The 20,118-nt window shown below is 43.5% G+C and overlaps 1 protein-coding gene across 2 annotated transcripts in view; it reads right to left on the bottom strand.

Moving 5' to 3' along the window:
- Positions 1-20,118, bottom strand: part of CCDC40 (coiled-coil domain 40 molecular ruler complex subunit) — an 808,572-nt gene that overhangs the window by 682,788 nt on the left and 105,666 nt on the right. For both annotated transcript variants that reach the window (XM_078654053.1, XM_078654054.1), the window contains 2 exons: positions 10,374-10,457; positions 4,646-4,865 (listed from right to left, as the gene is read on the bottom strand). In XM_078654053.1, coding sequence (XP_078510179.1) covers positions 4,646-4,865; positions 10,374-10,457 — 304 coding nt within the window. The remainder of the gene's footprint in view (positions 1-4,645; positions 4,866-10,373; positions 10,458-20,118) is intronic.

Here is a 20,118-nt window from a genome sequence, read left to right as displayed (position 1 = left end):
CTAAAAAAACATGAAAATGGCAAATGAGGCAAATACAATTTATGCCTAAATTCTTGCTAATAAGAAAGAAGAGTTTTTAATTGTTGCTAAAAATTCCTATGTATTTGCTTTACCTGGCGACTTGAATATTAGGTCATGTTCATTCCCAAACCTAGTTATCCAGGCACAACAGCACTTTGCAGACTATATTGCACCTTGGTTATGTTTTAAAATGAGATGATAATGAACTTTTTATTGGAATATTTATTCTTCGTGTTGTTTTATGAATTGCCAAATAAATATTTGATAGGATTTTATTATGAGACTTTTTTTCATCTAAATCAGGCACTAAGGGCCTGATATTTCGATGTCAGTCGAAGTTGCCTCCGACCGACACCGTTTCGTTGTGTGAACCACCCGACAATAGGTCGGCGGTTTCATACCTCATTACGGTGCAGTCACAAACTCTCATTTCTCTATGGGAGCTTGTGCGGCGGGCAGAAACCGCCTGCAGCACAAGCTCCCACTAAGAAATGGGAGTTTGTGAAAATCCCTGCACCGTGTGGCAGGCACCTCACAGTGCCTGTCACACAATGCAGGGATTTTCAGGGGGGCACCATAGGTGCCCCCGAGGGCCCTAAGCAGAGGGCCAGCGGGGAAGGGTGGAAGGGGGCCCAGCTAGGGGCCCCCAATGTCGCTCTCCGACAGCCTTTCCATGTCGGACAGACCGACATGGAAAGGCTGTCAGAAACCGGCATTGTAATCGTGACAGCGGGGCCGAGCCTGGCTCTGTGGTCATTAAAGGTATTACTATTACGCTCCGGTTCTGAAGGGCTTACAGAGCCCGTCGGAAAAGGAGCGGACTCCCCTTGCGGTTTTTCCCTCCGACCCCCATAATCAAAATACGGCAGTCGAAGGGAAAGCTCAGGATGTCGGTCGGAGGCTCTCTGCCCGACATCCAAATCGGGCCCTAAATTGTTTGTTTTATACTAATCTGATTGATTGCAAAGGTTTTTTTTTATTAATCATGCAATTTTTCTACTTCTACTCTCATATTAAAAAATGGAATAACTTTGATAACTATCTTGGGATGCTAATGAGCTTTTTTTCATTCCAATGGAATTGTGCATCTTTCAAAACAAATCCCTGACCTTGACAAGGACTGATGCATATACTTGGCAATAGACCCTGTCTTAGTTATAATGATTTCCATGATGCTAGGTGTGACTTTGGTCTTTGATACAGATTAGCATTCCATTTTGATGCACTTTATATTTTTGGCAGTAAAAATCCTAACCATTCCCCTCAAATGATTTAGGTTTGTTTATCAGGTAATGAGAACAAAATTGAAAATGGGGTACTTTGTATTTTCTTTAGATAAAGTGAACCTTGGAGTTCTCCATATTGTTGCCCTTTTCCATCACTTTTAAACATTTGATTAAACAGGTGGCCTAGTTTAAAAGGAAATGTATTTTCTTCAAAATACTATTGTCTCCTATTCCTTTACAATTATACATGTCGTGTTAATAAAGAATCATCAATGTCATTACTTCCTGGTTATTTTAGTCTCTATTTTAACCAGTAATGGAAATTAGCTTCCTTGTTTAGACCACGCTTAATAGTTGCCAATCTAATTAGCCATGAGCTCTCTCTTTACCAAAGTCTTAATTCACAATTAATGCCATTGACCAGTTTCGGTATATGAGTAGTTACACACATTTCGAAGGTTTTACTAAATTCATGTTGATCAGTGAAGGCCTAGGTAAAGGGACTTTCAGACCTTCCTTGCTGATAATACTATAATGCTCCTGTATTCTCAGCATAGCCTGGCAACATGAAGACCATATAAGTGATAAACCTTAACAAAAATGAAGGCATTTAACAACAGTGTATTTTAAATTTATGTTTAGGAGTTATATTTTTAACATAGATTGGGATTCTGGAAACTATGCAAGCCATACAAGACAATAATCTTTTGAAGAAAATAAGCTTTCTTTTATTCTGTTACCCATTTATACTTATGTTCATCTTAAAGTGGTATTGGTACATACGATTTGGGCATGCATAGGCCTGTAATTCCCCGACTACCTTATTGGGGATACATTGCGAACAGGATTATGTACCAAAGCCCCTCACTGCCTGTGTATCCGCTATTTAACATACATTTGAGTACACTATTTGATGTATTTATTTGAATATATAAAGTGATTTTATTCAAAGCACTGGTACAAAAGCGAAATTGTACAACATACATCATCAAAAAGATGAAAACTACTCAAACTGATATGGAAAAGCAATGACTTGGAAACTCGCATAGGAGAAAATCATTCCCCAACTTTGGGAGATTAACCTAAGATAATGGGACAAAGGAGTAACTTTATGAATGCTGTATGAGTACTGTACATTTGGAAGCTGCAACTACGAGCAATTAAAAGAATCAAATTTTCTAAGGTTAGAGTAGAATCAATAGTAATTCCTAGATTTTGGGCAAAAGAAGATTGTGCTAATGGAAAGGTGGAAATGAAAATGAGGGAAGAAATGAGGAATCAGAAGTAGGATACAATAACATTTCCAATTATGATGGAGAAAATTCGAAGCCATCCATTTCTTATTGGCACAGAGACAACCCAACAAACAAGCATGGAGACAGTAAAGTCTGGAAAAGAAAAGTAGATATAGACATTAGCTGCATTGAAATGAGCGAGAAGCCCATATGAGTGATCTCTGTAAAGAAAATAATACAAGATAGCAGGGCAGTTTATAGAGTAAATCGCAAAAGACCAAAGAATGAGACATACCAAAGACAGAACCTTGGGACATACCGTGGCTGAGAGGAACTGAACAACATAGAACCTTTCCAAGAAACTCAAAAAGTAGAATATAACAGACTCACAAATACCTCGGAATGTAAAGAACAGTTGCATCCTCCATTTCCTGGAACTGTTATTTAATTTGTACGCTGATGACACACATTTAGCTCACAGCGAGTGGTGCCCAAGATATTCTCCATTGAAGAGACAGAAAAATGGGCGAAAATGCATTGAAGGTCAATGAGTAAAGACAGAGCTTCTATAGCCTGCCGGCATCGAGCTGTTCACTCTCTTATAATAAGAAAGACAGGATGTGGAAGTACTTTAGTAACACAGTCCAAGTATGAGTGTCCTGCTAGTGTCTGTTGTTAAGTTGGCTTTCTTTAAAGTTTCTCCTTGCCACGTACCACAAATTAATAGCTGAAGCTTCAGTCAACACAAAACTGTATTTTAATAACGCCCTCTTTACCTTAGTCACAAATTATGAGGAAAATAGTGTCTGCAGTAGTGTAGAACACAAGTGTTTCCCTCGTGTGGGCTGAAGTAATAGAGGGACTTTTCTCACCCTCTACTGAAGGAGCTAAACTGTCTTGCATTGTGAAATCAGAATGAATTCAAGGTCAACTATCTGACACTCAAATGCTTGTGTAGCTTGATCCAGAGTATCTATCCGAAAAGTTGATCTACTGAACCCTTGCCTATCGCCTCGTTGCTCTCCACCCAGGAAGCTTGGACTTTCGATAATCTCAAAAACTATGTTATAAAAGCAGTGGGGGATAAGAAACTTTATACACAACACCTAAAACTTTGGAACGAAACTAAAACAAATATTACCTCTAGCCCAATTTTTTACCAAATCGGTAAATCTCTCAAAACGTTTCTATTCCACCAGCTGAAACCTAGCAAAACGGTTCAATTCCACTAGTTGAATGCTTTCTAAGAAATGCAGCTGTTTATTTCATTGGCAGATTTGATGTACCTTGAGATGATTAGGTTTACTTTATGCACAGGATACATTCAATAAAGCGTCTGACTCCCTTTACTTGAGCATTTGAAATGTTCATTTTTCTACTCATCAGTATTTTGGCTCATGGTTTATACAAGAAATGTAGAAGAGAGAGCCACTGGTTGACAGCAAAAGTCGTGTTTGTTTACTGACACCTTCTTTTCAGAATCTTGGCATGTCAAAAACCGATCTCTTCACCTATAAACTTGATTCCATCGCAAAGTTAAAGACTTCTTAAATAAAGTATTGCCAGCACGTGCTTTTGATGCTACCAAGTGACCAATTACAGTATTGGGCAATGCTGCCTTTGAAGTCCATCACAGATATTGAGAGATAAAGGCACATTTTAATGTTGGACAAACTGACAGAGGGGAGATGGCCTAGCACTGGCCGGGCTGGACCTTCCCTTAGCAGTATGGCTTAGACTGATACACATATGGGCTGTTCCTGCCTGTAGTAGCTCAGATAGCTGAAGAAACTCATACTGTAAGCCAAAAAAACTCTGAAATGAGGCCCAAAGCACATACTCACAGTTCACACTCTGTTAACCTTTTCGTTCATATTTTTTGCATTTCACAGGTAGAAAAGCTGGGTTTTGGAAGTGTATCAATGTGCAACAATTTCTTCATAGGTGAAAACCAACTCTGTGGAAATGTAAGCAGAAAAAGCCCAAAGGGAACACGTGTAGGAGAAGTAATATTAATCTGGTAAACTTGAATATCACAAAAGGTGGAGTGGCCATTCACCTGTTTCTGTAAGGGGTTTATGCTCCTCTATGTCAGTTCTTCAGATGTTTGTGACTGGTGTGCATGAATATCCCTGCCCTCTCACCAACCCCGGCCAAACAAACCTTTTTTGCGCTCTTCAGAAGTGATGTTCTGGGTATTCTTGTAGAGATTCCGGATATTCTGGAGCTCTTCCTCCATCTGTCTCCGCAGCGTGGCCATCTGCGCATGCCGATCATGGTACTTCTCTAGATCCATCTGTAGACGGGCCAGCTCCTGCTGCATGCCGTACAGCATTACACCAAGGTCCTCACGCTGTGTCTTACTCTTCTTCGTTTGCACTGTCTGAAGGCAGAGTCCAGAGGACATTATCAGAACAGAGCAAATCCCCCAAACTAATTACCAACAAAGGAAAGAGCCCAGAATAGGTAACCAAGCAGGACACAGCTGACAACACATCATCATCTCACACTCGGGATAGAGCTTGGAAGAGGCCATCAGACAAGGACAGTCGTGTCGCTGCTAGCATGAGAAGTAGTATTAGCAGCAAGCAGCACCCACTGAGAAGCCTGCAGCTCTAGAGTGACAAAAGAGCACAGGCTCGGCACCGGTGAAGTGACACAAGACCAGATCCATAGCTGTGTCCGTGTCTGGAGAATACTGGATCACATGTGTGCGTCCAACAGGAGTGAAGCGACAGGAGACCCTCACAAGCAGAAGTGTACCGATACTGGAGTATGGCGGCCTAGCCGCACAGGCGTGTAAAGGAAGGGTCCGCAGATGGACACCAGAGCATTGAGGATGTATGTTTGTGCGTTCAAGTGTGTAAGGGAAGGAGCCCAGGTTGGAGAATTCTGACTTCATAATCACTGCACCTTCTCAGTTCCTATGTGTGTTAGAGATGCTCATTAAATCCACGTGGCCCTGTCTGCCTCTCAAGTCAATCTTTGAACATGAAAAACGACGGGAACTTGCCTGTTCCATCAAGCAAGGACTGCAACAGCACAGATCAGCAGCCTAGAGCACGCATTTGTGTTGCATTTTTCTGAACTAACTTAAAAAAAAGCCAATTAGACGAGTACATAATTTGTCAAATATAAGCTGACTATTTTAACTCTGAATCCAAAGGTGGAGACTAACAAAAGAGGACAATTCTCTTCGTAGTCCATAGGATGTGCGTGATGATTAACTGAGTTATTGTTTCTCTCTGCCCCGTGCTGTGCTGAATATACACACGGCTCATTTCTGTGACACTAAAGAATCACTCCAACGACTGTTCTTTCTATCCTTGACTTGTCACTTCTTGTGCTTTTTCTCCACGCTTACTTTTGTCCCACGCAATCGCAGGAACTCTCGACCTGTTGTTTTTAGTATCGGAAACCGAGGTTACCCAATGGATTTCTATATCCTAAAAATACATCGTAATTGCTGAATTAAATGAAAATCGTGACAATAGTGTTCTCTCCCTTCGAATCACGCCTGTGTCCCTTGGTCTGAGTTTGGTCTGGTAGTTGAACAATTCTACGCTGAATTCGGCCTTCGTAGTGAGGTCAGAGGTCTGCCCTGCAAAATACTAAGAAGTGGTTTTGATAGCGCCAAGATGCCTGTTAGGTGAACGGTGTGCTTTACAAATTGATAATAATAATAGTAAGTAGCATTGTTCAGTAGTGAGAGGGATCAACTTTCAGGTTGACACGAACTCAGAGATCCCACATCATTCAGTTTTTGCCCTAGGAAATTTTGCTCTTGTTGAAATCGAAAAATTCTTGTTCCTCATCCTAGGATAACGCCTGATCTAGAAACCAGTTGTATGACTGTGTGGAGACTCAGGCCCGTGTTGCAAGAGGGTACCTAAGACGGATTTGGGAGGAAACAGGAGTTTCTGCTGAAATCGGTGATGTGAGACTTGTGATCAGGCCCGGTTCTAGCGGGTGGGCCAGGCCCACCCACACTTAAGCCTTGGCCCTAGCAGCGACGGCTTAAAGGCCAATAAAAAATGGGCACTTTAATTAACGTTCGTTTCCTTCCTGTTCTCGGAGTCGAGTGCTCTTTCTCCCAGGCACCCCCAATCACACATCTCCTTTTAGAAAGGTGGGCTGTGTGGTGCAGGTACAGTGGGGCATGGTGAAGGGGACACATTTTTTCTTTAGCACCAGCAGCATCATGTATATTTCCTTTTCTATTCAGTGCTTGAGAAAATACGTTTGTTTCTTCTGATTCACGTTTCCTGACCCCTGCAGCTGGGCTGTGAGGCCGAGTTCTATGAACCAAGTAGGAAAGGAACTGTGGGACTTATTTGTTATTATTTTCAAAATCTGCACAGGCCCAGCAACTTTTATTCTTTGTATATGCTTCATTTAAATAATTTGAATCATTATCATGGCCGTTGATGCAAGAAAACAATAAAAAAATTCAGATAACTGGTGAATAATGAGAGAGCAATCCTTTGTGTGTTGGTAGTTTAGAAATGCAGATAAACTGCATTTTATGTGGATAGCTCAGTGGGTTACTGCCGTTGTCACAGAGATTCTTGTGTTACTTGCAGCTCAGAAGTTAAAATACTATCATAGTCCAGTGACCTATGAACTGGCATCAAAGAGCTGCATACAAACCTGAATGGTATAGTTAGAGATGCACTTTTTTGTTTTTTTGTATTGTGATATAGTCAGAACTTCCCCGGTCTTTCATTATTCTAATGTTTCTAAAAAGAGTTTGGGCAGATATACTTTTTTTAACAGCAAAGCCAACCACCCAACCATTGGGGTATGCTTTAACCCCTTGCATGCTGACGCGATTCTGCGCCTGTGCGGCAAAATCGCGAGTGGGCAGGTTTATGATGGCCCCCAGCCGTCATCAGCACACGAGCGCCGTAGTGCATGACGGATGGGGCCGTCATCAGCATGCAAGGGGTTAAATCCAGACCACACCCCTTAAAATATACCGCCCTGTCATGGCCTTTCTGTTTTGTTTATTTACTTAGCAATCAGGTCATTAGGGTAACTGTGCAACATATTTTAAAGAGTGTGCTAATTATATTTACTGCTATATTCAATGTTTTAAGTTTTAAGGGGATTTTACTAATGTTTTGGACCAGGAATAATTAAAGGGGAGCTGGATGGGGCCTGATATGGGGCTGGGGCCCAAGGTCAACTGTGAGATAAGGTCCACAGGAGAGGGATGGTAGATCAGGCCTGGAAGTACTTGTGCTGAATCCTGGCTTGCTGGAATTTGAGGGTTTCAACTTAGGTCCAGACATTGCTCTTACTTTGAAATAACTCTCCACATGCTCTATATATATATATACCCAGAATCGACCTGTTGTATCATGGTGACTGTTTGCAAGTAGATATACTGTAATCTAAGGCTTGTAGGCTACCTCTAGGAGTGACAAATTAGGCCCACAGTGGTTCACCCAAATGCACCATTGTCCCACCCAAATAAAAATTGCTGGAGCCGGGCCGGCTTGTGATAATACTGCAAGTTATATTACGCCATGCATAATAATCGGGGACAATGTATGTGGTATTTGTATAAGCGAATGTAGATGAAAGGCAGCAAAACGCTGTACTGGATCCAAATTGAAGGGATTTGTCAGGACGAACAGATATGGAATTAATTACAGGTTAACATGCAGAAAACAGAGGAGTAACACCGATTTCTGCAGTTATTCCCTTTTCCATAAGAGATCTTTAGGGGTTGCTTATAATGCTTTGATAATTCTGCATCCCGATTTTACCAATAACAGAGATCCAGAGCTTTACTCGTGCTTCATGTTATTGCGTCACTATTATGTGTTTTTTAATATATGTGTAGCTATAGAAGTGAAACAGACTGATAGTTCACATGAATGGCTTGGACAATGCTAGAGTGACCTGGGCGTGCATGCACTCCCACACCAGCACTGCTGAAACACTAAATCCCCTGCAAGGCCATGTGACACAGCGATGCTACACAAACTAAAGCGGGATGTGCCAGTACTGCAAAGAAACGGAATTACATGCATGGCTGGGACTGTACTGCTGGGAAACCTAAACACGAGCACTGCTGTGACAAAGCTGCATGTACAGGTTCACATGCACAAAGATGTCCGCACTACCGTGATACTGGGTGACATGGATAACTGGGCCAGCCCTTCAGTGATACTTATTGGATCACATGCACAGTGGTATCTTCAATGCAGATGAGCTGATTTACATGCACCGCTGGGCCAGTGCTGTTGTGGAAGCGTTCCACATGCACAGCGTTCTCTCTAATGCAGATTAAGCTGATTTACATGCACCGCTGGGCCAGTGCTGCTGTGGCAGCGGATCACATTCACAGCTTTCTCTCTAATGCAGATAAGCTGATTTACATGCACAAGTGGGCTAGTGCATCTGTGGCAGCATTCCTCGTGCACAGCAGTCTCTCTAATGCAGATAAGCTGATTTACATGCACCGCTGGGCCATTGCTGCTGTGACAGCGGATCGGTTGCACAGCGGTCTCTCTAATGCAGATACGCTGATTTACATGCACCAGTGGCCAGTGCTGCTGTGGCAGCGTTCCACATGCACAGCAGTCTCTCTAATGTAGATAAGCTGATTTACATGCGCCGCTAGGCCAGTGCTGCTGTGGCAGCGGATCGCATGCACAGCTGTCTCTCTAATGCAGATAAGCCGATTTTAAATGCACCACTGGACCAGTGTTGCTGTTGCAGCGGATCGCATGCACAGTGGTCTCTCTAATGCAGATAAGCTGATTTACATGCCCCACTAGGCCAGTGCTGCTGTGGCAGCATTCCGCATGCACAGCAGTCTCTCTAATGCAGATAAGCTGATTTACATGCACCAGTGGGCCAGTGCTGCTGTGGCAGCGGATTGCATACACAGCGGTCTCTCTAATGCAGATAAGCGGACATAAAATGCACTGCTGGGCCAGTGATGCTGTGGTAGCGGATCACATGCACAGCGGTCTCTCTAATGCAGATAAGCTGATTTACATGCACCGCTGGGCCAGTGGTGCAGTGGCAGCAGATGACATGCACAGCGGTATCTTCAATGCAGATGAGCTGTTTTACATGCACCGCTGGGCCAGTGGTGCTGTGGCAGCAGATGACATGCACAGCAGTCTCTCTAATGAAGATAAGCTGATTTAAAATGCGCCGCTGGGCCAGTGCTGCTGTGGCGGTGGATCACATGCACAGCGGGCTCTCTAGTGCAGATAAGCGGATTTAAAATGCACCGCTGGGCCAGTACTGCAGTGGCAGCAGATCACAGGCACAGCGTTCTCTTTAATGCAGATAAGCTGATTTACATGCACCGCTAGGCCAGAGCTGCTGTGGCAACGGATCACATGCACAGAGGTCTCTCTAATGCAGATAAGCTGATTTATATGCACCACTGGGCCAGTGCTGCTAAGAGCGGATCACATGCATGCTTGTGTCTGTGTTGATGCTGCACTGGATCATATGCACTACTGTGCCAATGCCGTAATTAAACTGGTTCAGATGCTCGGCTACGTCTGCAGTAGTGACACTTGCGAGTATGTATGTCAGTGATGATATCTATATAGCATACACCTACTTGGAGAATAAAACACCACAGTACAACACTGGTTCACAGACATTGCGGAGTCAATACTGGAGTGATGCTGGACCAAATGCATGGCCGTGTCTATACTACGGTGACAGTTGACCACATGCGTTGTTATGCCAATGCTTCTGGGACACTGGATCACTTGCTTTGCTACGCCGGTGCTGAAGTGACGTTGGACCAGCTAAATCCCTTGTTACACTGCTTCACTCCTATGGCTAATTCTGTTTGAGGCTGCAAACCATCATGCACCAACGACCAGGTAAAAACACAACAAATACGTACCAATTCGCGCAGCTCCAGGCTCACAGTATCCATTCGCTTGATAAGGTAGCTCTTCAGGGCGGACTGAAATCTCGTCATCAGGGGCTATGACACAGATAAAAATGAATTATTGGTCAAATGCATCATCACAACCTTTCAGCCTCTGGACTGAGACATAGAAGCCTCCGGCTAAGAAGACCTCTTGCTGTAAAGGAACTGCTCCATTGCTGGATCTTCCAGCAATGACTGGGTTTGGACTGGTAGGGGTCACTCTCAAAAGGGCCTTCTTGAACACGTTTAGTATTCTTCAAAGTGTATCTCTTGGTGGGCTGCATGGTGTTTACAGGTCAAAGGAAGACTCCATACTGTAGCAGAGCTTTCCGACACTCTCCCCTTGTTAGCTATTTGCAAGACAGGGTGTCTAAATGTCTCTTGAGAGAACTTCACTTTATACATAACTGTTCATCTAAAACATTTATTTCTATATTGTGTTAGCCTATCATAATGTAGTCAAGCAACAAAAACAACAGCATATGCAGGTCTCTCCAGGGAATGCTCAGAGATAGTGCACACCCTGCAACATTTTTAACATTTTGTTGTGCTAGTGTCTCAGAGTTTCAGCCTAAATTAGGACTGTTTCCAAGGTACTATTCCAACTCTGCATTTATTATGAAAACAATATATACTAATGATACAAAGCTGAAATATCACAATTCGCTAAGTCTTCACTCACTGAGTCAATATTTGCTGGAAGTAACCTCCACAGTTATTAACCGGCAACAAACTTCAATTAGTGCCGTACATTTTCAGGCTCTGATTAGGCGTTTTTGGTATCTAGCCGCTCTAAAGTAGCTTTAGCTTTGCGATTAGGGCCTTTTTACTGCTGAAAGGTCACAGTTTAACTTTTCTTGCAGAGGTCAACAGGTACTCCACAAGAGCGCTTCAGAAACTGTCTTGTGTATTCTCTTGTATCCTGACAAGTGTCCCAGTTCCTGCTGATGAGAAATATCCCCATAAAATGATGTTGCCACAGCCAGGTTTCACAGCAGGGATGAAGTATTGTGGGTAATGTGCTGTGTTAAGTTTGGGCCAAACATCATCCTTTAAGTTTAGGCAGGAAAGAGCACAGATAGCTGACACAGGATACACATGGAGACCCATTAGACAGGTGCAACCAAAGCTCTGATGATGGAAGACAGCCCCCATTTCAAGTCTTAGACAAGTGACAGAAGAAGGAGTTTGTTACCTAATAACTGTAGCGAGAAGTGTTGTGAGTAATCCTTCACATTGTGTTGACAAATTCTGAAACTCTGGTTTGCTAATGCCCAAATGCCAAAGAAGAGGCAACTTCCCACTGAGGGCTACTAAAATTGTTGGCAAATAAAGAAATATAAACAAGGTAAAATGTACCTGTGGGCAAGCTGGATGAAATAGAGAGGTTCATTTCCCGACAAAAGAACACAATAGTGAAGGTTTTTCGTTTTCAGACATGTTATTTATTTATGGATGCAAATCAACAATTCAAGACACAGACTTTGTATGAATTCCAGTCTTCGATTGTTTGTTGTTGTCTTTTGGTTTCCGTTTACCAGAGACTATAAAAGAGTAATCATTCATGGTTTCTATTTTCTGTAATTCGAAATAAGATGCAAAGATATGCGTTGTGTGCTAGTTATCAGAATACAAGGTTATTTTACTCACAATGTGAGCAAAAGAGATGGGCGTACTAAGAATCCCTGTCTATCCCCGGCGCGATCTCAGATTGTGCAGAGACTAACCCCTAGAAAACCAAGCATTGAAAATGCAATAGGTCTCGCCTTCGATTAAGTTAAAGCCATTTGCTTTGCTAATGGTATTGTATAACAACGCAAATGGCTTTAACTTAATGAAAGGCGAGACCTATTGCATTTTTAATGCTTGTTTATTCTGTTCCTCCTTGATCACAGTGCCATGACGCCTTTTGTTTGGGTAGCAACGTGCTTATAAGCTGAATTAACAAAATATAACTAATAGAGTGTGCAATTGCCTGAAGAAAAATTGTCGATCAGCCCCAGAGAGTTACCGCACCATTCATCCAAAGAGAGCAGCAAAACCCTTCCGGCATTGTACTCCCGCACAAACGAATCCACACTCGTGCACTATCTAGACCTGCTTTCCTTGAAGCTTTCATTTTGGGGGCTGAAGGACTAGGAATGGTGGAGCGACGGACGGGACATATATTCCAAGTGCATTCATATAGCACTTACTTCCCCTGACTAGGTGTTGTAGCATAAATGCACGTCCACATGAGTCGGTAGAACATACATGTAGCATAGCTGCCAAGGTTTCAAATTGTTTATGTGTGACATTTTTATAATTTCAGGGTAATTATGAGTGACATTTTACGACTATGAGTGACATTTTCTTGCATTCAAAATCAAGCAACGAAGACGAGGGACAGAAATACGTGTAATCAGAAATTACACCTATTTGAGCAACTAGTAACTCAAAGAAGATCTTAAAGTCCAAGTACTAAACCTGCCAGTCTCTAGTCAGGAGAGGAGATCTGAGTGGCTGTTATGAGAGTCCTGTCCTGGCTTTTAAAGAAAAGTACTACCTAGCTCTTTTGTACTCCAAGCACCTGAAGTCAGACACGTGTTGAAGTTCTGTGTTGCCAGGTGGATGCAACAATTCCGGGGACCCGAGCTGGGGTACACAGAACATTGTGCCAAAGACTCGGACACCGGTTGCCGGGTGGGCCAACTGAAAAACAATTAATTCTGCCACTGCCTTAACCAGCCAGCCTACACCCACTGGGCTCCCAGCTCTTCCCTGGCAATCAACCAAATAATGCTGAGGAGCATTCCATGTGGACCCGGGCGAAACAGGATTTGACAGGCCCCAACACGGATAAGTCTCAGGAGAGTGAGCCTCTTAAGGTGGGGGCACAGATAGGTCACAGCCAGGCAGGCTGTATTTATTTAAAAATGAAATAAGCTCTCCTGGGGCTGGGCACATTGTTATAGTCCAGCGCACTGCCGTGCCCGTGGTCCTAAAGCCAGGCAAATTGCCACGTGGATGGTCACACAACCCAACCCCCCCTTAAAACGACTCAAGCTACATCATAGTGCGCCAACGCTGCTGACAACTGTGCACAACAGAGACAGACTGCGTGACTGCTCAGTTCTCAGTACAGAATGAAGTACATTTTATTTACTATAGCAACTAGAGCAAGCTAGCAAGTACATATACCGGGCTCTGAGTCAGCGCACTTACTTCTTTCAGGTGCGAGCCGGGCCGTGGCTGCTGGTGGACCCCGTGGCAATTCTGGGGTCGGTCCGGTTAAGGTGGGATATGGTCGGGCCTGCGAGCAGCGGTCAGCTCTGGCTGCCAATACCTTAATAATAAATGCCATAGTGTGTCACCAGGTGGTTTACAATGTGACGCTGGTGGGGTTATGTTTGTCTCTGGATGATTCCAGCCGCTTGTGGTGCGAGCTATGCAGCCATTTGCAACTTTATGAACACGGCCTTCCCGCTCGCAACGCATGAGGCAGACAGTGTGAGCGAAGGGACCGCCTATTAATTAGTGTGACTCCCACCTGTCCTTTCCTGTTGTCAATGTGATTACTAATACTGCATGCAGGTGTAGTTAATGTCAATGCTGTTAGCCCGCGCATCCTCTAGTGTTTATAACATGCACTTCACCGTCTCTTCATCAGAGTGCGCGAGCGCACCACTGAATAAACCTCGCCGATTTCTGTCCCATCTTTCACAAAGAAGAATGTTCTGTTTTAAGATCATTGTGCAGACATGCCTCAGAGGTGGGTAAAGAGGCAAAACGTAACACCTAATTGAGCTTAGTGACAAAACTGTCTCCTTACAAGAGTACAGGGCTCTTTCGCCATTACATTTTACAACAAGCGCGCCCCGTCATGGGAGGGACAGAAGATGTGCACGTGGGGACTGCCGTTACTGTCGGTGAAAAAAAAGTCCCCAGTGTATCACGCCGCCAGTAAAGCATCCAATCCCGCGTGCCCATCTTCTGTTTCGTTTGTCTACCCGCGTGCATGCTGGAATCGTATCGATTCCAAAAGTCCTCTGCATGGCAGAGCAGCGCATGTGCTGCTTTCGCCAGGCCGAGACCTAAAAACACAAAATGGGCTGAAATCAAGGCTACAGCACAGAGGCCCTGAATACGGTTATTTGTGTGTTGCAATGTTTCCCTCGTGTAAAAATCAAATCTGTATTGCTAAACATTTCGTTGTCTTACAGAAGACAGAGAATGCAGACTTGACGTTTTGATGGATTAGCTTCTAAATTATCAAACTAATTTAGCAAAAAAAAACAGACAATAGACAAGAAAACGATAACTCTGTAAACCCCATGTGTTTGACTTTTGTGGAACTTAAAGATGCTACAACTATGACTAAGTTCAGGATGTAGAAATAGATAAAGAAAAAATGGGTCCATAAAATTGTCAAATCAGACACCACTAGAGTGACCCAGCACCTTGCAACCACTCTTGATTCCTGCATTCAGGACACTATCAACAACTCTATGGAAGAAGCAGCTGTGCGTAATACTTAAACCAAGCATTGGCTGTTTCCCTCTTACAAAGTCTAGCCTCGTATGGATGGCCCTGCAAGTTTCTACTCAATACTGAACCGACATTTGAGGGCAATATTTTAGGAAGCACTGCAAACTCTCAACTACCAACTTAAAACCTAATAAACCCCTATCAGCAAGGATTCTGCCAAGCACGCACTAACAAGTCAGCGGCGCTGGAAGTAAGGAAATGTCATCCAGAATATAGATCAAATTATGGCGTTGGTATTCCTAGATCTGCGCATCACAATTAGTGCCGAAACACACCATAAGATATACATTCAACAAGAGTGTGAGATTAAAAATATTTTCATGAAATGGTGAGATAATGATCACATTGTTGTACACTTGAAATACTTTGCTAGTGCTGCATCAGGGAACCATCATTTAAAGCGCTAAGAAAAATTCTGGAGGGCCAGAATGAAGCATCAGCTTGGCCTGCTTCTGTGGACTTCCATTGAAATGGTGAATTACCCACTACTGGTGGAGTGTTTGTAAAGCACGATGGAGATCACAGCAAAAGAAACACCTAGATGCACTCCTTTCATGAAGTTCAGATGCAACAGATACTAATCAAAGACGCCTACTCCATGGTTAGCCCTGTTCACTGTGGGTGTCTCTCGGTTCTATCCTATCCTGCTTCCCTACTCAATGTGTATATGTGTCTGCTAGTCCGCGCATCATTACGGTATATCAAGGTGAATTTTTAAATGTGTGAGGATAACACTCAGATTTGAGGCCAGTGGGTAGATGCATTTCATGACTGCGTGGAGGCATGAAAGTAAATTAGATCCATCATGGAACAAAATGTATGGTAGGACACACCTCCCCTGAATATAAATGGTAAGGCTTCATTCAGCATGATAACTAGAATGAAAGAGATTATCATTTCTGGAAGTCAGTTAGATTATATTAAAACTTTCTTTCAAATATTTAGGTGTTCAAGGTAATCAAGAAGGAAAAGTTACATACATGTCATTCTAATTTTACGGTTTCTTAATTACATTCTAAATACTACCTTTCTGCACCATCTCTGAACACTTTCTGCAAAGAGAAATAGTTATTTCCAAAACCATACCACAGACCATGGGAGGACTTGACTCATTTGTTCAAAAACTCCACACAGATATCACTCACATCTATTCAGATCTAATCTATCAGAATCGTCTATTATTTAATCATGTTGTTACTTTCTTTCTCAAGGAAGCGAAAAAGACAAGTACTTTATTTTTTGCTCAGATTTCTGCCAGGCTGGCTATCATCCGTTCTTGAGATGATAATGAACTGCTTAGCTTGGTGAATGTTGGTCTGATGTGCTGCTCACACGTTTTCAGCAAGAGGAAAAGTTAGCGTATGGTTTAGTTTAGTATTTCAGCGCTATCCGGCAGGGTACGTTTCCTCGCCCACTGTATATGCTCATTTTGTTTTTACACCTAGGATTAGTCATTGTCTTATTCCCAGTCATAGAGATGAAATGACATTTACCTCTAGTATTTGTGTTACTTTTTATATTTCTCTCGCCCCAAAAACTCCTGCTTTAAAAGAAAACTAAACTAAACAGACAGTCTGGCATCCTTAGGCAGAGAAACAGGTCTCTGACACTGTAAGGCATTCAGGCTTTTCCAGGTTCCCCCAGTGCTGTCGAGTGAGAGACAGCCTCTGTTCATGTTTAGAGCTAACTAGGAGTGCAACTCACTCTCTATCTCTTCATCTCCTCTCAAGGATCCCAAGGGAATGGAGGAAGGACTAATGTTTATGAATTGAACAAAGATATCGATGATGGACACCATTTCACTCATTCAGATGGAAACTTCACCAGACTAGACCAGCACGCCCATCCCACTATTAAAGCAGGCGACATGGATGGGGCAAAAGAGGGGGAGAAAAAACTACTAAACAAACAAATTCTACTGAAAGATCTAACTGCTCTGGAATTACTCTAGACATTCGAGTCGGCAAAAGGTAATAACTTACACAGATAGAGGTGTCCCTCACATGTGCCTAGTGGGAACATTTTACAGAGCGGCAGCAGTAGATGATTTAACTCTCAGTGAATGGCCTTCATGCCTTGCCAGGAGGAAGACTGGATCCCTTCTGATAACATGGGGCTGCAGGATGACTCAGTCAGCTGAACACGCCCCACTGACAAATGCACTCATCTGAAGTCACCAGTCTGAATCCCAGCTAGTAAGAGTTAGCCTTCCTTCCTTCTCAATAGATTGAGGACCATGAACTGGGTAATGGTAATATCTGTCACTTACACTGGTTAGAAACCGAAGTAGAGCAGTATGAATCGGTGTATAAAATCAAGCCATTATTAAAGCGATGCATCACTCTACACATGCATGCAAATATCTAGGTATGTACAACTGTATGTGGGATTTATACTGCAGTTGTGACCAGAACCACAGCGGAAGGTGAACTTGCCAGCCAGATGGGAGGAGGTGGGTGCAGGTCATGGTGGTTTATCTAAGATGCAGCTGGCTGTGGGCTGATGGTGTGGGCGGCAAGGGACGGCAGTGGAGTTCCATCATGGTGGGCCTGATGTGCTTTAACATGTAAGATGTAGGGGCCATAGTGGGGCATTCGGGAATCAATGGAGCAGGGAGTTACCTCAATCCCGATGCAAAAGTAAAAGGGCTTGAAGAACTATCTTGTTGGCAAGGGATTGGTTGTTAGACCTAAAGAATTGTAAGTCAGGTCTGGCTAGTGCCATCTCTTATTCGAGTGCTTTGGGATCACTATTCTTTTTCAGACACAGACAGAAATGTTAGCATTTACATGCATCACAAAATCATTCTGCAAGTCTGTTGGCCTAAAACAGAGGGTTCATACAGATTGGAGTTTGTGTCTGTACAGCAGGTACTGGTGAGCCATGCAATCAGGCGCAGCGCTGGCAGATTGTGATGGGGAGGCAATGTTTGCGCATGGATAGGAAATCCGCTTAGCAGGGCCATTGGATAGATGTTGGAACACTGGGAATTGCCATTTGCGTTGCTGTACCCGATTATCAGCTTCATCCTTGTTATCCCTCAACAGGAATTTATGTTTGATGGAAAACCAAAAAGAAATTGAGGAAAAACACCACCAGACCTGTTGATCAAAACTGCAATTTTTCATAAAAGATTAAAAAACCTGCGCAAGCTTCTATTTTCACATTGTCATACACCGGGGGATGCGATACATATAGCCTAGGAGAGGTGTGATTGCTAGATCTCTTGATTTTACCTTAAGTGGGTCCTACATCTCGTTACATCATGTTTCTGAAAGTATCTGGAGCTTTTTAGGTCTCACCTGAGCTAGAGGATGCGCTGCTCTGCGAGACATTTAGTTAGTGGCTTTTCAAAGTGCTACCACAAGTTTTGGCTGGCCTAGCGCTTGCAGTTACGCCCGTGTGCACACGTGCGGCCACCAGCTTTCAGCACCCGATCAGGTGCCATCTGGCTTTCCTCTCACTTGATTGCTTTCTCAACGCTCCTCCGCCCCTCCCCCACCGTGCCTCGTGTTAATTGCAAACATATGTGCAAACGCCCTGCTTTCACTTTCGCTCGCGCACCACTTTTGAAGCCGGGCGTGTCTTGTTCCATTATGTGCCCAAAATTCCACGGATTTGAAACTTGACCGTGTAATTAATAGTTCAATTTTAGGTCATTGTATGTGACGTGTATTTGTTTATATCTAACCTTTTCGTTTTGTTTATGGTTTGGTTCTTAAACCTGGATATCTCCTGGAAATAAACCCGGTTACTCTGAAAGCGAGTTCTGTTGAGACCTCTTTGTGATTATCAGACCGTCAGGTCTTCTGCCCCAACAGAGTGTAGTGGAAACTCTCCAAAACCACTAAAAGAGCATTTCTTTTTCAGTGGTGTCTGTGCGAGCTGGGTTTCTCTTTGTGGCTGGTGCTAGGATTGTAGCCAGTATGCACCACTCAACCTAGTATTGCAAATGGGGACATCAGGGGCTTTATGAGTCTGTTGTTGCCCACTGATAACTTTGTTATTTTATGTTAACAGAGATCTGTATAGCGCTGCATTGCCGTTAGTATGGCCATGTAGCACTTTCAGGCTCGGGTAACTTCTCCCTCAGGTTTTGAGAATTCATCACACACTATAGTCTGTTTCCTGTGTCAGCACAAACACTGGCAGTTTAGGCATGCTTTATACTAAGTGTTTATATTGGATTATAGCGTGGGTAGCCAGAGATCTTACTCAGTTTCAGGTATGAGCCACCTAAGGATTGAGACGTGTATTGCTGAGCATGAGGTATGTACAGGAGGAAACTGAGACTATGTTGTCACCCCACTTATTTTACCGGGTGGACACCGTGCCCCTGTGATCTCCCAAGTACAGGGCTGGCCGTCACCCCTCTCTGCTCTGGGGACAGCCAGCTGGGAAGTGCGTTGTCGGCGCTCTATTAGGAGCATCATCTCAAGCTAAAAGTTACCTGTGTGAAAGGCAACCTGCTTGGTCTTCTTCGGATTGGTGCTTAAATTACATGAAAATAAGCGGTCTGCTGTCCCTTTGCCCCATAACCTCCATTTTCTCAGACCCATTGACTCTATTTGGGGATCTCGCTCTGTATCGCCAGCGGAAAATGTACATTCGGGTTGTGGATGCGGCTGGGGAGTTAATGCTGAGTAAAGCTCCTGCGCTGAGTATAAATGTGAAGCGAATTCCCAGAGAGGTGCACCGTTCTCACCTCTCAAAGCAACGTCACCTCTCTCTCCTCCAGCCATTCATCCCCAAGGTGAGTCAGTCTTCGACCTCCTGAGCTGAGTGACGTCACTTCCGGTGACACCACCTAACTTGGAGCCTCCCCTCACTTCTTCTTTTAGGACTTGTGCCCTGGTCAACAGTATCCCTTTTAGTCTGGTTAGCTATTAGGTGTTGGTGTAGGCCTGTAGGGTTTTATTCATTGTTTTCAAACAGCGTTGGATATATGTGCATTGTTCAGACTAATGTGTTCCATTGGCCAACTATTGGGAATATCGGAGTGTGTGGTACATATACTGAGTGTTCCGTCCAGCGTGTTCTGTTGCATTCTCCAAGTTTTCTAATGCAGCTTCTAAGTACTATTTGAATCCACACAGCTCTGTACATCCAAGTGCATCTCTCTGTAGCATGCAAGCATGGCTACTTGTGTTATTTATTATAATGTGTGATGTTACTAGTGCATTGATCC

The sequence above is a fragment of the Lissotriton helveticus genome, chromosome 7 (assembly GCF_964261635.1).
Source record: "Lissotriton helveticus chromosome 7, aLisHel1.1, whole genome shotgun sequence".
In the NCBI taxonomy this organism is placed as follows: domain Eukaryota; kingdom Metazoa; phylum Chordata; class Amphibia; order Caudata; family Salamandridae; genus Lissotriton; species Lissotriton helveticus.
This window is presented reverse-complemented; position numbering and strand designations above follow the sequence as displayed.